Source organism: Musca domestica, unplaced genomic scaffold (assembly GCF_030504385.1).
Source record: "Musca domestica strain aabys unplaced genomic scaffold, Musca_domestica.polishedcontigs.V.1.1 37, whole genome shotgun sequence".
Classification (NCBI taxonomy): Eukaryota; Metazoa; Arthropoda; class Insecta; order Diptera; family Muscidae; genus Musca; species Musca domestica.
The window spans coordinates 5,037,507-5,059,581 of NW_026712321.1; the positions used below are offsets into that span (position 1 = coordinate 5,037,507).

Here is a 22,075-nt window from a genome sequence, read left to right on the forward strand (position 1 = left end):
ATCAATTAATTTTTTTTGATTCCTAAAAAATCCCACAAAAATCCCAGAATGGGAATAATAGTTTTTCTTTTTAATTTTCTCAGAATGTATCTTGAAAAATAGGTTATAAAGGTTATATGATCATTTATAACAATCGGAATCGTAAAAATTGAAAATCCCAGAAATTGGGGAATTTTTGTAACTTAATTTGGGAATTTTTAAAATTGACTTAAATTAAGCCTGTTTTGGTTCCTTACCAATTCTCTATTCAAAATAAATCGTAAAATTCAAAAATCTCACAATTCCCATAAAAAATGCTGAAAATCCCAATGTGGGATTCCTAATGTATTGCTCTTTTTTCTCAAAATTTATGAAAATACGGCAAATAATGTAAAATATGTGATGTAATGTAATGTAGTATTTTTGATGTGCATATTTATTTCAAAATTCAAAATCCCAGAAATTGGGGATTTTCAAACTTTCTTCAGGAATTTTGAAACCAACCTAAAAAACGAGTTTTCCTCCGAATCCCATTAATATTTTCCTTAAAGAATTCCATTGAAATTAATAAAAAATATCAACGAAAATCCCGGATTGGTTAACAATTTTTTTCCAAAATTTCCTCAGTATTTTTCCTTCAAAATACTAGAAACATCCCATAACTAAGTAAGATAGCTCATACTGTCGTAAATAACAGTTAGAACTGAGAACATTAAAAATCCCAGAAATTGGGGATTTTTAGAATTTAATTTGCGAATTAAAAAAAATATACCACAAAATGGTGTAGTATTGGATGTCTTTAATATTTTATTCAGTTTTTTTTTTATAAAATATGTTTATAAATCAATATATCTCACAATCCCCACAAAAAAATGTTGAAAATCCCAAAGTGGGATTTCCCATGTATTACCTTTTCTTTTTCAAAAATTTATGAAAATATGGTAAATAACGTAGTATATTTGATATATAATGTAGTATATATATTGATGTATACAAAGTACGGAAGAAATTTTCTTGAAAAATGAAAAATCCCAGAAAATGGGGATTTTTTAATTTTTTTTGGGAATTGTAAAATTAACTTTAATAAGTGTAAAAAGCTAGTTTTCTTCCGAATTCACACAATATTTTCCTTAAAAAAGTCCTTTGAAATTAATATTATCCCCGATTCCCAAAAAAGATCAACAAAAATCCCAGATTGGGTATCAATTTTTTTCCAAAATTTGTTCCGTTTTGCTTTAAAAATATTAAGAATACCCCATACCTAAGTAAGATGGGTCATTAATAACAATCAGAATGCTGAAAATTAAAAATATCAGAAATTGGGGATTTTTGGAACTTAATTTGGGAATTTCAAAAAAAAAAAAAAAAAAAAATAGCACAGAACTGTGGATTATTGGATTTGTTTGATGTTTTATTTAGTCTTTTTTTATAAAACATGTTTATAAAGCAAACTATACCACAATCCCCACAAAAAAAGTTGAAAATCCCAAAGTGGGAATTTTCATGTATTATCTCTTCTATTTCAAAATTTATGAAAATAAGATAAATAAAGTTGTATATACATTATACATCAATAATGTAGTATTTTTGATGTATGCAAAGTACGGAAGAAATTTTCTTGAAAAATGAAAAATCCCAGAAAATGGGGATTTTTATTTTTTTTTTGGGAATTGTAAAACTAACCTAAAAAAGTAGAAAAACGTGTTTATTTCAAATGAAGTAAAATATTTTCCTTAAAAAAGTCATAGAAATTAATTTTATTTTTTTATTTATCTATTCAACGAAAATCCCAGATTGGGTATCAATTTTTTTCCAAAATTTCCTTAGTATTTTACCTTAAATATATTAGAAACATCCCATAACTAAGTAAGATAAGTCATACTGTCGTTAATAACAATCAGAATTGAGAAAATTAAAAATCTCAGAAATTGGGAATTTTTAAAAATGAATTTGGGAATTTCAAAAAAATTAGCACAAAATGGTGGATTATGTTTTATTTATTTTTTTTATAAAACATGTTTATAAATCAAATTATACCACAATACCCACAAAAATTTTAAAAATCCCAAAGTGGGAATTATTATGTATTACTATTTATTTTTCAAAAATTTATGAAAATATGGTAAATACGGTAGTATATTTGATATATAATGTATTATTTTTATAAATACAAATTACTAAACAAAATTTATTTCAAAACTAAAAATCCCAGAAAATGGGGATTTTCAATTTTTTTTTTCGGGAATTGTAAAATTAACTTAAAAAAGTATAAAAACGAGTTTTCCTCCGAATCCACGCAATATTTTTCTAAAAAAGTCATAAAAATTAATAATATTTTTTATTCCCTAAAAGATGAACGAAAATCCCAGATTGAGTATAAATTTTTTTCAAAATTTCCTCCGTATCTTTCATTAAAAATAATAGGAATGATCCATAACTAAGTAAGATAGGTCATACTGTTAATAATAACAATCAGAACTGTGAAAATTAAAAATCCCAAAAATTGGGGATTTGTAGAACTTAATTTTGGGATTCTAAAAATGACTTGGAATGATGAAATATTGGAAATATTGGATGTTTTAACATTTTAATGAGTTTTTTTCTATGAAATTAATAAATACCACAATCCCCACAAAAATAGTAAAAATCCCAAAAATGGGTATTCCCGGTGGTAACCTTTTTTTATAAAAAAAAACATTTTTATAGTATGTGTGTGTTACGGTGAGAATACATAAAAGGCCTTTTTGGCTTAGGTCATCGGCTGGCTTCTTCGGAAAAGAACAAACAAGTGTAGTCCACTCCTTCTGGTACCTCCCCCACAAAAGGTTACAATTTTCAAAAAAAAAAAAAATATTTTCTGTATAGAAAGACAACGGATAGTCCGATTTTGCTAAAACTTTGCACATACTAATATTTGCATCAGTGCTAGGCCAGGTGCAAAAACAGACCAAATCGGTTCACTCTATCCAGTACCTCCCCCACAAAGGGTCAAAATTTTGAATAATTTTAACTTATATAAAATTTGATGTAAGAGTTCGATCGTCTTCAAATTACCCACATTACAATATTTTTATTAACCCAAGGTCTGCTGCGAAGATGGATAATATCGGTCCACTCCTTCTGGTACCTCCCCACAAAAGGTCAAATATATCAAAAAAAAAAATATATTTTACTGCACAGAAGGAGAAACGATAATCCGATTTTGCTCAAACTTTGCGCATCCTAATATTTGCATCAGTGCTAGGCCAGGTGCGAAAATAGACCAAATCGGTTGACACTACCTAGTACCTCCCCCACAAAGGGTCAAAATTTTGAATAATTGTAACTCTTATAAAATGTGATATAAAGGTCCGACTGTCTTCAAATTACACACATCACAATATTTTTATTAACCCAAGGTCTGGTGAGAAATGGGGATATATTGGTCCACTCCTTCTGGTACCTCCCCCACAAAGTGTTAATTTTTTGAATATTCATGAAGCTCATAAAACGCGAAATTAATATCCGATTTCATTCAGACTTGGTACATCTCATTATTTCCATTAACACAAGATTTGTTATAAAGTTGGTAGAGATCGGACCATTCCTTCTGGTACCTCCCCCACAAAGAGTCAAAGTTTTGAAAAACCAAAACGATCATAAAATCTGAAATAAACATTCGATTCTCTTCAAATTACACACATGCCATTATTTTTACTAACACAAGATCTGCTGTGAAGATGGAATATATCGGGCCAAAATCGAACTATGTCAATCTAAAACTCCTTTGCTCCTAAAACTATTTTTTTCCTATACGAAGCCAGCTGATGACTTAATCCATCCAAAAAAAGCGTTTTATGTATTCTCACCTTTAGAGTTCCATGCCGGGTAGATCTTCGTTATGAGAATTTATTTGACGTAAATAATAATTTATTTAAGATAAAGCCATTGGATTTGTTAAATATGGTTAACTGTAAACCTACTATAATAGTATGTTTACATACGGATCTTTTTCCGTGGTTAACTCTGACAAATGACCAATCTCAATAAATTTGATTGGGAAAAATATGCGTTAACTTTATTTTGTTGGGTAATTTATGTCGATTAACCCGTTTGAAAATGGTGTATGTAAACTTGCTATAAGATTTCCCCATATAAACGCCAATTTAACAAATCTGAAGTTAAGTCACCCCAAATCACATGTTCTGTGCCCTGTTTTTCCTACAAAGTAACATTTGCTAATCCATATAATTCCATTATCTATTTATTTATTTTTTTTTTTCAATATTACAGGTTGTAGATATTGACATTTGACACCCAGCATGGCTAACAAAATTACAGACTTTAATGTGCAATAATTTCAACATTTAAAACCCCAACAACATGTGGCAGCGGTTGTGGCTTTAATGATGACGTTAGTGGCTGGTGATAATGATCTTTAAGTGACAAAATTTGTAATTCGAATACTCAGAGAACAGACAGACAGACAGGCAGTTAGAAGGAGAGCCAGAGAGTGCGGGAGAGCAAGAGAGAGAAAGAGAAAAAAACAAACAAAGTCAGAGATCTACTACCCAGCTGATTGTCATGTAACTAAATTAAGCCATAGCTCTGACAGCAACAACTCAAAAGCCCACAACTAATCAATCAGAAACCCGTAACGCAACTTAACACCCAAACACAGAGACACACACACACAGACACTCAACTACTGCCCTAGTAAAGTAAAAAATATTTACCCACCCCCGGAATAGAAACGACCATCCTGTCATAGGCATTACAATAGGTTTCTTTATGTCCAACGCTTTTTAGCCATGGAACGTTCAAAGAAAAATAACGGCAGCAACAGTTGTGAATTCGCAAATAATTTAACAGCCACTAATGCATCCGCGACAGCAGCAACAACAACAGTGAGCAACAACACAGCAGGCACAACAACAAGTCCTTGGAGCAATAACAAAGAATCACCACCCAATGAGGATGACTCGAATGAAGATGATACGGATAATGCAACGCCGGCCAAAGTCACAGATCCCCTGGCGCCCAAATTAACAAATAATGAGGTAAGTGTTCGGAAAGTTAAAGAAGAAAAAGAAGATGATGAGGACAAGTAATTGTTTATTCAAAGGCATTATTGAATATTAAAGGGTTATTGCATAAAGATAACATAATTCGACCAAGTTGAAAAACAGATTTCCAAATGGAAATCAATCTTTTCGGCCAGGCGGATTTTCTTGGGAAATTTAGAAATTTTTTTCCAATTTAAATTTGAAATTGAAAATAAATTCATTTCATTTCCCTTTCCTCTTTCCGTTATTAATTTCTCATTTCTTTTTTTGGTTTTTTTCCTTCGAATTTTTTTGCAGCGGGTCTTGGTTGTTTCCGTAACAGAACGCCGCCGTGAAACCTGGGGCCAGAAAGCCGAATTTCTTTTAGCCGTTATTGGTTTTGCCGTCGATTTGGGCAATGTTTGGCGTTTTCCCTACATCTGTTACCAGAACGGTGGCGGAGCTTTCCTCATACCCTATTGCATAATGTTGGTATTTGGCGGATTACCGCTCTTCTATATGGAATTGGCATTGGGACAATTTCATCGCTGCGGCTGTTTGAGTATATGGCGTAGAATATGTCCGGCATTGAAAGGTAAGTCAAAGTTAAAATATTTTGTTTTTTTTTTTGCCAGGATATCCACCTGGATATCATTTTTATGCCCTGCACCATAGGATGGAGGGTATATTAGGATTGTCCTATCGTTTGTAACTCCTCGAAATATTCATAATAGGCCCTACAAACTATATATATTGTGGATCAGGAGAAAATTCTAAGAAGATCTGGCGATGTCCGTCCTCCCGTCTAATCCTCTATCCGTCTGTGGAAATCACTCTAGCTTCCGAACGAAATGAAGTAGGTTGAAAAAATTTTACTCAAATGTATATTATGCCTGCAGGACTTTTGGCATTGAATATGGGCCATGGAGGTCCACGTCTTCGTATAGCCCACATATAAGGGTACCTCCCGATATTCGATATTTCGATGATTTTAGAGGCACTGATCACCGGAATTGTTTCAAATTTGGTATTTGAAATACGTAATGGATACTACAGACTATGGAAAAAAATTGTCTGTGCAGGTCCACGTTTTCGCATAGCCGCCATATAAGGGTACCTCCCGATATTCGGTATTTCGATGATTTTAGCGGCATTATTCACCGGAATTGTTTCAATTTTGGTATTTGAAGTTCGTAATGGATACTATAGCCGAAGAAAAAAAATGTCTGTGCAGGTCCAACCAAGTCTTCATATAGCCTCCATATAAAGGTACCTCCGATATTCGGTATTTCGATCATTTTAGCGACATCATGCACCGAAATTGTTTCAAATTTGGTATTTGAAGTTCGTAATGGATGCTACAACCTATGACAGAAAATTGTCTGTGCATGTCCACTTCTTCGCATAGCCACCTTATAACGGCACCTTCCGATATTCGGTATTTTGACGATTTTAGCGACAATATTCAACGGAATTGTATCAAATTTGGCATTTGAAGTTCGTAATTGATATTACAGCCTATGACAGAAAATTGTCTGTGAAGGTCCACGTCTTCGTATAGCCCCCATATAATTGTACCTCCCGATATTCGGTATTTTGGTGATTTAGGCGACATTATTCACCGGAATTGTTTCAAATTTGGCATTTGAAGTTCGTAATGTATACTACAGCCCATGACAGAAAATTGTCTTCGCATAGCCGCCATATAACGGTACCTCCCGATATTCGGTATTTTGATGATTTCAGCGACATCATGCACCGAAAATGTTTTAAATTTGGTATTTGAAGTTCGTAATGGCTACTACAGCCGAAGACAAAAAATTGTTTGTGCAGGTCCAGGTCTTCGTATAGCCCCCATATAAAGGTACCTCCGATATTCGGTATTTCGATCATTTTAGCGACATCATGCACCAAAAATGTTTTAAATTTCGTATTTAAAGTTCGTAATGGATACTACAGCCTATGACAGAAAATTGTCTTTGCAGGTCCAAGTCTTCGTATAGCCCTCATATAAAGGTACCTCCCGATATTCGGTATTTCGATGATTTTAGCGACATTATGCACCGAAAATGTTTCAAATTTGGTATTTGAGGTTCGAAATGGATACAACAGCCTATGACAGAAAATTGTCTGTGCAGGTTTACGTCTTCGTATAGCCCCCATATAGCGGTATCTCCCGATATTCGGTATTTTGATGTTTTCAGCTACACTATTCACCGAAATTATTCCAAATTTGGCATTTGAAGTTCGCAATGGATGCTACAGCCTATGACAGAAAATTATTTGTGCCGGTTCACGCCTTCGTATAGCCCCCATATAAAAGCATCTCCCGAGATTCGGTATTTTAATAATTTTAGCGACCGCCTTTTTTTCAAGTTTCGCAATTGAATATTGTAATGGCTTTTGACAAAAGTTGCCTACGCAGGTCCACGTCGTCCTATAGACCCTAATATAACAGCTAAATTCGGTATTTTTTAGGATTTTTAACAGAATTTTTAAAGAATTTCATTTTTTGAAAATTGACAAACTCCTTCCAAATGGTGTAGGGTATTCAAAGTTCGACCCGGCCGAACTTTTACCTTTTTTTACTTATTTCCTGTTATCATTTTCTTTGCGTCTTTAGCTGGGTAGGGGAAAAGAAAAACACAAACGTTTGCCACCTGATTTATGGCTTATGATGCTAATAAGACACCAAGAACCGAAGCGCAGTAGTTTTGTTGAGTAGTATCATTTTGGTGTTATTTGCTCAGACTGGCCTCTTCATGGCTTCATTCTGTAAGCCCACCCCGCCACCAATTTCCCCCCAATTCTTATATCTCCTCTGTTGCTGTCTGCCGCCAGCTTTGCGGCAATTGTTTACTAGCAGACTGCCTGACTGATAGCCTTACCTTTTCAATGTTTGATTGTCGGCTCATTTGTCGTTCTCCTTCTCTTGTCTATCGCTTTGTGTGCGGAAAGACAAAGAAACAAAACAAAAAAGAAGCACATATTGACTTAGCAGTTTTTTTTTCGTTTTTTTTTTTCTGTTGCTCCTGCTCCTTGCCACTTCGTGATGTATGTAAAGTTTAAATTGTTTTTATTTGCTTTTCCTCCCCCCTCTCTGCTCTTTGTGTCATCAGTTTCTATTATTTGGTTTCTTAGTTGAAACTTAAAAGAGTTTTTCTCTAAGTTCTTGGTACACATTCTCAGAGTTACTGGAAATCAACTTCAAAGCTGCTGAACTATGGCATTTTATGCGGCACTAAATTCGAAAGCTGCCACCATTTTGAGGTGGAAACTTGGCTGAGCATGGTAAAATAGTTGGAGATAAATATAGAACTGAGAGGATAGGGTTATGATAAGGTTTTTGAATCGATCAAAGGCGGAAGTTATTTATTATTCAAAATTCAGATATTCGGGATATGATTTTCTGCAAGGTTTACACGAGACTATACCTGGGTCTATAATACCTTTTTATACCCTCAGCAGTATGGCTAGAGAGGGTATATAGCATTTGATACGACCAAAACGTGCCTCATCGAAATAACGGTTTTAGACAATAGGTCTCTTTAAAATAAATCCGTTTCAGGACATTTGGAGTCGATCTAGCTATGGCCGTCCGTCTGTTTGTCTGACTGGTGCTCACCATAACTCTCGAAGGGAGTATTCGATTTGATCCAAACTTGGTATATCGTAATATTTTCGTCAAACTTGGATCGAGTTAGGAGATGGGTAATATCAGTCCGCTCCTTCAGGTACCTCTCCCACAAAAAATCAAAAGAAGTTATTTTTTTGCACAGAAAGAGAAACGATAATCCGATTTTGCTCCAAATTAGCAAGGATTTGCATCAGTGCTAGGTTAGGTGCGAAAATTGTTAATATATATCCACTCCATCAAGTACCTCCCCCACAAGGGGTTAACATTTTGAATAATTCTAACTGTTATATCCTCTCGAAGGGAGTATCCGATTTGGCCCAAACTTGGTACATCGTACGATTGTTGTCAAACTTAGATCGAGTTCAGAGATGGACAATATCGGTCAACTCCTTCGGGTACCTCCCCCACAAAAGGTCGTAATTTTCAAAAAAAAAGTATTTTAATGCACAGAAAGGGAAAGAGTAATCCGAATTTGGTTAAACTTTGCGAATCCTAATATTTGCATCAGTGCTAGGTCAGGTGCGGAAATGGACAATATCGGTCCACTCCATCAAGTACCTCCCCCCAAAAAGGGTAAAAATTTTGAATAATTATAACTCTTATAAAATGTGATATAAAGGTCCGACTGTCTTCAAATTACACACATCACAATATTTTTATTAACCCAAGGTCTGGTGAGAAATGGTAATATATCGGTCCACTCCTTCGGGTACCTCCCCCACAAAATGTCAACTTTTTCAAAAAAAAAATAATAATTTACTGCATAGAAAGAGGAAGGATAATCAAATTTTGCTAAAACTTTGCACATCCTAATATTTGCATCAGTGCTAGGCCAGGTGCGAAAATAGACCAAATCGGTTCACACTACCTAGTACCTCCCCCACAAAGGGTCAAAATTTTGAATAATTCTAACTCTTATAAAATGTAATAAAAAGGTCCGACTGTCTTCAAATTACACACATCACAATATTTTTATTAACCCAAGATCTGGTATGAAGATGGATAATATCGGTCCACTCCTTCTGGTACCTCCCCCACAAAGGGTCAAAATTTTGAATATTCATGAAGCTCATAAAACGCGAAATTAACAATCGATTCCCCTCAGACTTGGCACATCTCAATATTTCTATCAACACAAGATCTGTTATAAAGTTGGTAGAGATCAGACAATTTCTTCTGGTACCTCCCCCACAAGGGTCAAAATTTTAAATAACCAAAACAATCATAAAATCCGAAATTAGCATCCGGTTCTATTCAAATTACACACATACCATTATTTTTACTAACACAAGATCTGCTGTGAAGATGGAATATATCGGCGCACTACTTCTGGTAGTTCCCCCACAAAGGGTTAATTTTTTGAATATCCATGAAGCTCATAAAACGCGAAATTAACATCCGATTTCATTCAGACTTGGTACATCTCAATATTTCCATCACTACAAGATCTGTTATAAAGATGGTAGAGATCAGACAATTTCTTCTGGTACCTACCCCACAAGGGTCAAAATTTTAAATAACCAAAACAATCATAAAATCCGAAATTAGCATCCGGTTCTATTCAAATTACACACATACCATTATTTTTACTAACACAAGATCTGGTGTAAAGATGGAAAATATCGGCGCACTCCTTCTGGTGCCTCCCCCACAAAGGGTTAATTTTTTGAATATCCATGAAGCTCATAAAACGCGAAATTAACAATCGATTCCCTTCAGACTTGGCAAATGTTAATGTTTTAATCAAAATAAGATCTGCTTTAAAGATGTTAGAGATCGGACCATTTCTTCTGGTACCTGCCCCACAAAGGGTCAACAATTTTTAATAACCTAAACGATTATAAAATTCGAAATAAGCATTTGGTTCTCTTCATCTTTCACGCATGCCATTATTTTTACTAACACAAGATCTGCTGTGAAAATGGGATATATCGGCGCACTCCTTCTGGTGCCTCCCCCACAAAGGGTTAACTTTTTGAATATCCATGAAGCTCATGAAACGCGAAATTAACAATCGATTCCCTTCAGACTTGGCACATCTTATTATTTTAATCAAAATAAGATCTGCTTTAAAGATGTTAGAGATCGGACCATTCCTTCTGATACCTCCCCCACAAAGGGTCAAACAATTTTAATAATCTAAACGATTATAAAATTCGAAGTAAGCATTTGGTTCTCTTCAAATTAGAAACATCACAATAATTTTATTAACCCAAGTACCACTCCTTCTGGTACTTCCCTCACAAAGGGCTCAGATAAAACGCTAAATAGGAATCAAACTCTCTTGAAATCATGCAAAAATTTTTAGTAACACAAGATCTGTTGTGAAGATGATTAACATCTGCCAAACCCTTCTGGTACCTCACCTACAAAGGGTCACAATTTCCAATACTTATGTCTTTCATAACTTGCGAAACAAATCGGCGATCCTATACAACTTTCTATACCTAAATATTTCTCTTAACCAGAAATCTGATAAAAATATGTAATTTTTTCGGAATTAATGATTTCTTATAGAATTGGATGTAAATTAGATAAATCGTCTTCTTAGATAAGGTGGAATATTTCCGATATTTACCCATTTTCCAAAAATTTGCACATATCTCCTATAAAGTATAGGAAGCAGTCGATATAGTAAAAATCTGGCACGTTGTAATATTTTTATCAGTCTTAGGTCAGATACGAATTGGTCCATATGGCCCAACTGCTTCGGAACCTCCTCCATAAAGGGTCAGCAGTTAGAATAATCATAACTCATGGCTGGGGGCATAAATCTGTTTGGCAAAACCGACTGATACTATTTTACTGGTTCCTCTCATATTTAAATCAAAGTACACCCCTAGGTGTTCGAGGGTTTTACTCCTGGAAATCTCATGTCCATGAACAATCCGTGTAGGTCTTTCAAAAATATAGCGTTTTAAAAGTGGTATGACAAAATTTGGGGAAGTTATCACGTAGAGAAACATAAAAGAGATTTCTCGAACTAAGTATCCCTATCTTTAATCCAAATGAGAATTTGCAGAGAGTCAACTGCATGGTAGAAGACGCATCGACACAGCTGCTGGGACAATGTACTGTCAAATGCAATTTTGGAATTGAAAATGTTGAATGAAAAATTATTTAAATTTGTAAAAATTTTTAAAAAACGCGAATAATAACTTCCGAATGACGCCGTATAACAAAACATATAAAAATCTACTTGTATTTGAAAAAAATATTTAAAATGTTCTTATATATCATGGTAGAAGAATATAGGTAGACGCGTCGGCACAGCTGCTGGGACAATGAACTGTCAAACCAATTTTGGAATTGAAAATGTTGAATGAAAAATTATTTAAATTTGTAAAAATGTTTGAAAAACGCGACTGACATAGTATAAGGAAACATATAAAAATCTACTTATATTTGAAAAAACATTTACATTTTTTTGACATATCAATGCTCCTAAGCGTTGATGCATCTACATGTATTCTTCTGCCATGTTATGTATCAATGTTCCCAAGCCTTGATGCATTTACCTGTATTCTCCTGCCATGGTCAACTGTCTAGCAAAATTGAGTAAAAACAAAATATTAAAAATCATTCACAGATATGTGGTTGCATATCCTTTTGCAATCATCTATTTACTCTCTTTAAGCCACTACCTTTCACCACCAAGTCATTGGAAATATATATTCGCCCCGTTAAGTAAACATATGGTGGATAAAGGAAATGAAAGATTTTACAAACAATTTGTTTTTTTCCGTTTGTTTGTGTTATTTTTTTTAATAAAAAAATATCTTTACATGTTTTCAATACTCAGCCAAACTCGCTCGGAGAGTCATAAATGAAACAGAAATTGAAAAAAAAAGAAAGTTTACATTTTAATTGAATATATTCAAGCAAAGTTCTGTTATCATTTATTGTTTGTATTCATTCAGTTATAACAATTCTCAGTCTATGCACATATCTGTATATGTGTGTGTGGTATTTAAACAAATGACAAGATTTATTTAACTTTGTTGTCGATGCCTTTTGACAAAAATCACAAACGCCATTCATAAATGTATGATTTAATTATTTAATTTTTGTCGTCTTCTAGTCTAATTGGCTGAAGCGAAAGAAGGATGCTGAGGATGTTACAGTATCCGGAATTTTATTTAATAATCATTTCGAATTGGATTAATTGGAAATCCAATAAAAAATGTTTATCACAATTTTGACATCAACAAATCGATGGGAAGAAAATATTTCTTCATAATTCATTTATTAAATTACTGAATTATTAAATTCATTTATTTTTTACTATTTGTCGTGCAGTGATTTCAATCACAATAATATATTTTGAGTCTTAATCAGCTGATTAAAAAATTTGTGTGTAAACACGCCATAAATTATTTTGACAGTTCATCTCATGGTAGAAGAATATAGGTAGACGCATCGACACAACTGTTGGGACAATGAACTGTCAAACCAATTTTGGAATTGAAAATGTTGAATGAAAAAGTATTAAAATTTGTAAAAATTGTTGAAAAACGCGAATTATAATAACATTCGAATTACGTCGTATAAGAAAAAATATAAAAATCTACTTGTATTTGGAAAAACATTTAATTTTTTTAACATGTCAACGCTCCCAAGCATTATGCATCTACCTGTATTCTTCTGCCATGATTCATCTGAGGAACATGGTATAATTCCACTTGCAATCATATGATTACAACAATGGTAGAAGAATACAGGTAGTCGCATCGACACAGCTGCTGGGATAATTAACTGTCAAACAAATTTTGAAATTGAAATTTTTGAAAGAAAAATTATTCAAATTCGTTAAAATTGTTGAAAAATGCATATCGTAACAACCTCCGATTGGCGTCGTATAAGAAAACATATAAAAATATACTTATTTTTGGAAACAAGTCAAAAAGCTGTAATTTTAGCCGGGCCATTTGGAGCCAATTTTCAAAAAAACCCTTAACAATTCTGTTAAAATCTTAAAAATACCGAATGCGAAGCTTGAAAAAAAAATCGGTGAATAATGTAGCTAAAATCATTAAAATACCGAATATAAGGAGGTACCATTATATGGAGGATATACCAAAACGTGGACCTGCACAGACAATTTTCTGTCATAGGCTGTAGTATCCATTACGAACTTCAAATACCAAATTTGAAACCTTTCCGGTGAATAATGTCGCTAAAACCATAAAAATACCGAATATAAGGAGGTGCCGTTATATGGGGGCTATACGAAGACGTCGACCTGCACGGACAATTTTCTGTCTTAGGCTGTAACATCTATTACGAACTTCAAATACCAAATTTGAGACAATTCCGGTAAATAATGTAGCTAAAATAATCAAAATACAGAATATTTGGAGGTACCATTATATGGGGGCTATGCGAAGACGTGGATCTGCACACACAATTTCCTGTCATAGGCTGTAGTATCCATTACGAACTTCAAATACCAAATTTGAAACGATTCCGGTGAATAATGACGCTAAAATCATCAAAATACTGAATATCGGGAGGTACCATTATATGGGGGCTATACCAAAATGTGGACCTGCACAGACAATTTTCTGTTATAGGCTGTAGTATTCATTACGAACTTCAAATACCAAATTTGAAACAATTCCGGTGAATAATGTCGCTTAAATCACCAAAATACCGAAAATTGGGAGGTACCATTATATGGGGGCTATACTAAAACGTGGACATACATTGCCCATTTTCAATACCAAAAGTCCTGCAGACATAATATACATTTGAGTAAAATTTTATCAACCTATTTCATTTAGTTCGGAAGCTAGAGTGATTTCCGCAGACGGACGATGTTTTTACACTTTCGTCTGTTGACACTAAAGAAAAATACGCTCCAATAATTCTCAATTCATTTGAAATAATCTGTTGTAATTTCTTCATCAACCACTGTTGCCACTAAATGGTACACATTTAGGGAACAAGAACGCCACTCGTAAGGATACGTCACATCGTTTCACACAATTACAAAATAACAAGCGAGCAACAAGTTTCCTTCATCTTCATTTGCCACATGCTGCCCTCATTTTGTGCCCGCTTTGTTTCGGTAAATCTGATTACACACGAAGTTATCAAGTCATGTCAAACGACACAAGCACATGACTTGCTGCCGCCAAAAAATCGGCATACAGCAACAGTTTATGAATTTGACATTTAACAGATAATCTTAAATCTACATGAGCTTATCATAGGCGGCATGCTTTAAAAAAAATGGAGGTTAGCAATTTAAACAAGACACCGGCAAAAGTTTACAAAATGTTGTAAATTTGTAGGAAGGACAAAGAGCTTTAATTGGGAGGATTCGTAATACTTTAATAAATTATGAAAATAAATTGGTACCCGTAATAGAGACTCTACTGAATTGAGGAGCTTTGAGATGAGAACATGGTAGAATTATGAAGGTAAAGTGATGCAAACATATGTTTATATATATTTTTTTAAGTTTTTCATTTGACAACACCTTACTGTCAAAATGTTTATTTATAAATTCATTGTACATACACATATCAGAGATGGGAACCATGCAGTGCAGTTTTCTATGAAGATAAATTATTGAAAATGTAGAGATAGGAGTGCTTATTTGAAATAATATTACCTTCCTAATTATACTGGGGTGAGAATACGTAAAACTCTTTTTTTTTGACTGGCTAAGGTCATCAGCTGGCTTCTTTGTAAAAAACAAAGGCGCGTAGGATGAGCAAGTAAAGGACCGAAATTGAACTAAGTCAACCTAAAACTTGCTTCGCTCTTTTACGAAAAAGACAGCTGATGACTCAAGCCACAAAAAAATGCTCTCTTCTTGTTGCACCTTTACAGAGGTGAATATCATAACACGTTTACATTTGAGTTTTTATTATTGGATCCATAATACAATAAAAAGGTAAGGTAGAGCTACCAGCTGATTACATTTTTTTCTAAGTGTGCCCGAATTCTGTAAATTTTTTGTATGTATTTATTGTTTTGAAAAATAAAAACAGAATATTTTAAAAATCAATGATTGGAAGATGCGTAAATTGCGAGACGTGCATTAAGCTATTTGCCAGTTTTACCATGGAATTGAAAAATAGAACCGTCCAGATTATGTTTTTGAAAGAAAATCCAGGCATTTCATTCATTTTTTCCGATGTTTAACTGATTTGCAAATTTGACAGGAAGCGGGCATAGCCTCAGGGCTGTATTTCTGTAGTTTTACGAAGCTGTTCTATCTCCTTATTGTACCATCGTTGGATTCCAGTCAAAAGTTTTTTTTTGGGATTATTTAATTAAATTTATATCGAGAATTTTTTGATCCTGCTTCCCCGACTAAAAAGCTGGCGTACGAAGCATTTATATATTTATTCTTGTCTGCTCTTATAACTAAATCACATATGAGTCATCCTCTACATTAGAGTCATTTTCGACCATATTATAGGTTATCAGAAATGTACAGTGCCACACGTAAGTATTGGCACAATTATCAATTTTTAACTTGACCGCTATTTTTCAGCACCGTCTCCCAGTCTACACAAAAAAATATTTTTCCGAAAGAACCCATGTTGTTACTTAACTAATGCAGAAATTTTTATTTGAAAATTTTTTTTTAAAACTTTTTTATATTTTATTTAACAAAAAAATAAGGCAATTTCATCGCACAAAAGTATTGGCACACTTATATTTATATCTTAAATATATAAAATATTTGTCTATTTAGTACTTTGTTGGCAAGCCCTTTTGCTTGATTACTGCGTCCAAACGGTTTGGCATGGAATGCACTAATTTCTTGGTAGTTTCCTCCCCTATTTTTGGCCATTCTTCTACAAGTGCCTGCTTAAGTTCTGACTTATTGGAAATGGGCCGCCTTTTTACACGTCTGTCCAGTTCCTCCCACAAATGCTCAATGGGGTTGAGGTCTGGAGATTGCGGTGGATGTGGCAGGACATGTGCGATATTCATTGTTAGCCACATACGCACATCATGAGCAGTATGTTTCGGATCATTGTCCTGTTGAAATGTAAATGACCTCGGTAGATTCTGTATGTCCGCGCTTTTTTTTACGTTTTCCTTTAAAATATTTAAATAAACTGTTTTGTCCATAATGCCATCTATGAAGACCAGCTCACCGACCCCCGCAGACGACATGCAACCCCATACCATAACTCCTCCTCCACCGTGTTTGACAGTAGGTGCAAGATTTTTTTTTCATATGCCGTATTGGGCTTTCTCCATACAGTAGAGCGGCCATCAGAACGGAAAATGTTGTACTTACTCTCATCCGAGAATAGCACTTGGTCCCAGAAGCTGTTCGGTCGGCTCCCATATTCTCTTGCGTAGGCTAGGCGCTTCTTCTGGTTCTTTAAAGAAATAAGCGGCTTACGTCTAGCAACTCGGGCACTATAATCAGCCTCATGGAGCACTCTTCTGACCGTCATGGGATGAATTTTCTTTCCAGTCTCCTCTTGAACTTCAGCTGTTAATTGTGTTGATGTTTTTTTGGGGTCCTTTTTAATTTCTCGCACTATCTTTTGACGCTCCCGGTCACTTAAAACTCGTGGACGGCCAGGGCGTTTTGCGTTTTGTAAATTTGATTCGCCTTTAAACCTGTTGACGATACTTCGAATTGTGAAACGGCTTCTGTCCATCATTTGGCCGATCTCAGCAAACGATTTTCCTTGGCTGTGAAGGTGCATTATAATTTTTCGCTCAGATACACTCGTTTCTTTTTTCTTTGGGACCATTTTTTGTATTTTCTGCATTTAATTTTACTCTTTTAACAAAAAACTTTAAATAACGGTAAAATGACACGGTAGATAATTTCAGGAACAAATTGCTACGAACAAAGCAACAGGGTAGACAATTTTAGGAACCAATATTTTTGCAAAAAGAGTTGCCAACTGGCACAAATTAGGAAAAAATATAATAGATCATGTAAGTGTGCCAATACTTTTGTGCGATGAAATTGCTTTATTTTTTTATTAAACAAAATATAAAAAAGTTTTAAAAAATTTTTTTGAAATAAAAATTTCAGCATTAGTTAGTAACAACATGGGTTCTTTAGGAAAAATATTTTTTTTGTGTAGACTGGGAGACGGGGCTGAAAACAAGCGGTCAAGTTAGGAATTGATGGTTGTGCCAATACTTATGTGTGGCACTGTATATGAGTATTCATGGTATATAGCCCCCATATAACTGTACCCCTCGATATTCGGTATTTTAATGATTGTAGCCACATATTTCAATCGAATTGTCCCAAAATCCACGCAGGAGTCCCTTCAATTTATACGATTTTGGCGACATTTTTGACCGGAATTGTTTTAAATTTCGTATTTAAAGTTTGAAGCTCGTAATGAGTACTACAACCTATGCCAGAAAATTGTCTATGCAGGTCCTCGTCCTCTAATAGCCCATTTAAATCGGTACCTCCCTTTATCCGGTATTTTGATGATACTAGCAACATTATTTCCTAACATTTTGACGCCGAGCCGCCAAGGCATATGACCACTTATATATCTCCTACACCGTCCAAGCAACCAGAAAAACCACTGAGCGGAAGTAACGAGAAGGTACGCAAAATAGAATACTTTACTATTAATTTTCCCTTTGGCGGAAATAGTAGACAATGTTAAACATTGTCGTTTGAATAGAATGCATCGGAAACAGTAAGCAAACCCGTAAATTCGATAATCAAGGGTGCAGGAACTCCATGTCAAATCTAAAATATTTTGGTCCTGGAAAACATTATATAGGTTGGATAGCCAAGTCGACAAACTGAGAAGGAATTGCCTTATCAGATGGGGAACGTAGACGAAAATTAAACGTGGAACCGCAAAAGTACAACATGCTCACTATAAGGAAGCAAAAAAGGCTCTCCTATTTACGATTAAAGAAAGCTAAAGAAATAAATGGGAAGAACTAAGGAGGACCTTAATAGGGATCAGTTTGGACTGGAATATAAGCTAGTTATGAATAAAGTGGGAGTTCAAGCTCCAGAAAATGGGATTAATGATGAGCAAATGACAATATGTTCCCTACAAACCAAATAATAACAGAAAATCTTATATACTGTAAAAGATCTGTAGCTAGGAAATTGCAAATAACAAAGGAATCTTCCCCTTGCCATGGAAAGAACACCAATTTGTGCTGTAAGTAACGGAAAGGGAGATCCAACAGTCCCCTCTTCCCCACGAAATTCTTTAAAATTTGATTTCGTAGTTGAAGTTCGGATTCAACCCTACAGTCTATGACAAAAAATTACTCATGCATTTTCGACGGAATTTTTTGAATTTTCTGAAGATCCTTCCAAATGGTGGAGGGTATTTAAAATTCGGCCCGATCGAATTTAGCTGCTTTTTTACTTGTCTATACTTACAAATTATTTGAGTATTATCTCAATCTACTTCGTCAAATTATCGAAAGCTTGCAAATCCTTTATCTTATTTAACGGATATTTTTGGATGTCATTGAGTTTATTTACTATTTTGTCTAATCCATGTGATTGTTTAATAAATTATCGGGTTTTGAAATAAATTCTTTTTTGGAAATAGGTTATCAAAAATTTATATGAGTATTTATAGCTAATTTGTTAACTAGATAATTTGTCCGTCAGTTAATAACTGTCCAAATTTTCTATACTTACAAATTATTTGAGTATTGTCTGATTCTACTTTGCCAAATTATCGAAAGCTTGCAAATCCTTTATTTCATTGAGCGGATATTTTTGGATGTCATTGGGTTTGTCTACTATTTTGTATAAACCATGTTATCCTTTAAGAAATTACTGGTTTATTGCAATATATTCTTTTTGGAAATAGGTTATCAGATATTTACATGAGTATTTATAGCAATAAATGTCCCAATTTTCTATACTTACGCTGCCTTTACACGGTGCAATTTTTAGCTGGCATTTTTATCAATTCTCTTTTAAAATTTCTGCTTAAATCTTCGCGCCTTTACACGGTGGCATTTTACGATAATAGTGCTTGGCATTTTTTCTGACATTTTATTTTATTCAGTATTTCGTATAGAGCTAATTGTTTGTAACAGATATTTATAAAGAAGTGATTTAAAACTAAATGTGTGAATCTAAAGAAGAAATGATGGAAAAAGTTATTGAGGTGTTAAATATTGTATTATTAACTTTTATTTTAATTTCCTTTTTTTACTTTTTAATACTTCCAATTAATTTTCATATTATTCACTATACAATTCAATCACTAAAAACATCACATCACAATAAAAGAAACGCATCAAAAATTACAATAAAGAAACGATATGAAATGTCAAAATCATAAAAAATTCGGAAGAAGCATAAAGAGAAATACAAAGAAAATGGCATGTAACCCTGTGCGGTGGCTTGTCGTGCCATTTTTTCTTCTATCCTTGTCTCTCTACACCTTTTACCAACAAAACAAAATGGCATGGTTAAAAAATTTCACCGTGTAAAGGCAGTGTTACAAATTATTTGAGTATTGCCTCATTCTTCTGCATTAAATCACCGAAAGCATGAAATACTTTATTTCGTTGAACGAAATTTTTCTTGGATGTCATTGAGATTGTCTATAATTTTTTCGTATCCATGTTGCTTCCGAGGTTCTTTTCAGTTTTTATTTATTTTCATTATTATTTAGAATTAATTTTTATTACCAAAATAACTCGAAAAAGTCTCAGCAAAGTAATTTTTTCAAAAAATTATGTTCTTAATGCTAGCTGGGTATGTAGTCATATTGACAATATAACTCCGTTCGTGCAATGTAAACGTGCTATTAATTCCATTTTTGTGGAGTCCAATATGCGAAGGTTTATAAAGAAGGAAATAGAATTGAATGGTAGGTTAAAAATCCTTCAGTGATGCTCAACCCACTATATGAAATACAATACTTTACAATAATAATAATTGGCATCACAAAATTGGTCATCATGTCGCGATAACGCTTCTGATTGATGGTAACAGCATGGCCATTTTCATTTTGGAAGAAAGACGGCCCAATGACCGTTTTCGCACTAACGCAGCACCAAACTGTGACTTTTTCGTCATGAAGAGGCACTTCTTCAATCTCCTGAGGATTTTCAGTGGCGTAAAAACGGCAATTTTGCTTATTTACGGTCCCATTCAATGTGAAATGGGCTTCATCGGACATGATAATTTTGTTCCAAAATTGCTCGTCATCTTCGGCCATTTCGATGACTCTTTGGGCCCATTCCAATCGACGAGGCTTGTCCGCAGGCAACATTCTTTGCGTCAGTTGAATTTTGCACGGGAACAAATGCAAATCAATGCGAACAATCCGTTGTAAAGTGGACCGAGTCATGCCCAACTGCAGAGAACGGCGTTTTTGGGATGTTCTTGGGGACCTCTCAACACTGGCTGGTACGGCAGCGATATTTTCGGCCGATCGCCTTGGTCGACTTTTATATGGCCTCTTCGGATTAGAAAGAGCCTTACCAGTCGAAAATTTTTCGTATAAACGCTTAATGGTGTTCTTAGAAGGCGCACTTCTCACATTTTAAAAGCACCTTGAGTTTTCACAATTGACTTCTTCTGCTGAATGTAAATTTCAACTATTTCAGAGCGCTCGCGTGGCGTGTATTGGTTCATGGTAAAAATCTGCTTGGACTGACGCTTCAAACGCGGTATGTCATTAAGCGATGTGACATCTCTGTCAAAAGTTATGGCGTTGCCAGATGGATCCGTCGAAAATGGGCAACCCTGTACTTATACTATGATAATTTTTATATTGATTCTTCTGAGTTTAGCAATTGTGATGAGAGCTTAAAACTATTCTATCAAAATGCTAAAGTTGAATCCGTCGCAGACTTTTATTTTTAAATTTCTAAAAAATATGTTATCTAGGAAGTCTTTGGCATACAGACAAAATGACTTCTCTTCAAACATATTCTCGTTTTTTTTTTCTTACATGAACTAAAACTTAATCGAAAAACTTTTTGTAGTAAACCACACACTCTTAATTCTCCCTATTCATCCTTCTCATTTTTTTTACTCTCCTCTTCATTTCACATCTCTCACATCAACAGGTGTCGGCTATGCAATCTGTCTAATTGACATCTATATGGGGATGTACTATAACACAATTATTGGATGGGCTGTTTACTATCTCTTTGCCTCGTTTACATCGAAATTGCCTTGGACGTCGTGTGATAATCCATGGAATACGGCAGCCTGTATGCCCGTTACGAATGCCAATTTTAATGCCAATCAAACGACACCGGCCAAAGAGTTTTTTGAGTGAGTATAAGGCGAATTCCTACTCCCCTCCCCCCCACCATCAGCCATGTGAACCATACAATGTAAACATTCTGCACTCTCTCTCTCTGTCGAAATGATAGACAGTGTGTGTGTGGGGGTGGGGTGGGGAGATGTTTAACCACTCAAATAAATGTATTTATCTAAATGGTTAGCCAGTCAGCCATTCAGTTT

General features: G+C 34.4%; 1 protein-coding gene across 1 annotated transcript in view; it reads left to right on the forward strand.

Moving 5' to 3' along the window:
• LOC101901770 (sodium-dependent serotonin transporter) overlaps positions 1 to 22,075 on the forward strand; it is a 42,166-nt gene that overhangs the window by 11,027 nt on the left and 9,064 nt on the right. Inside the window, exons 2-4 of the mRNA XM_059126255.1 lie at positions 4,252 to 5,018; positions 5,322 to 5,598; positions 21,673 to 21,883. Coding sequence (XP_058982238.1) covers positions 4,770 to 5,018; positions 5,322 to 5,598; positions 21,673 to 21,883 — 737 coding nt within the window. The 5' untranslated portion in view covers positions 4,252 to 4,769. The remainder of the gene's footprint in view (positions 1 to 4,251; positions 5,019 to 5,321; positions 5,599 to 21,672; positions 21,884 to 22,075) is intronic.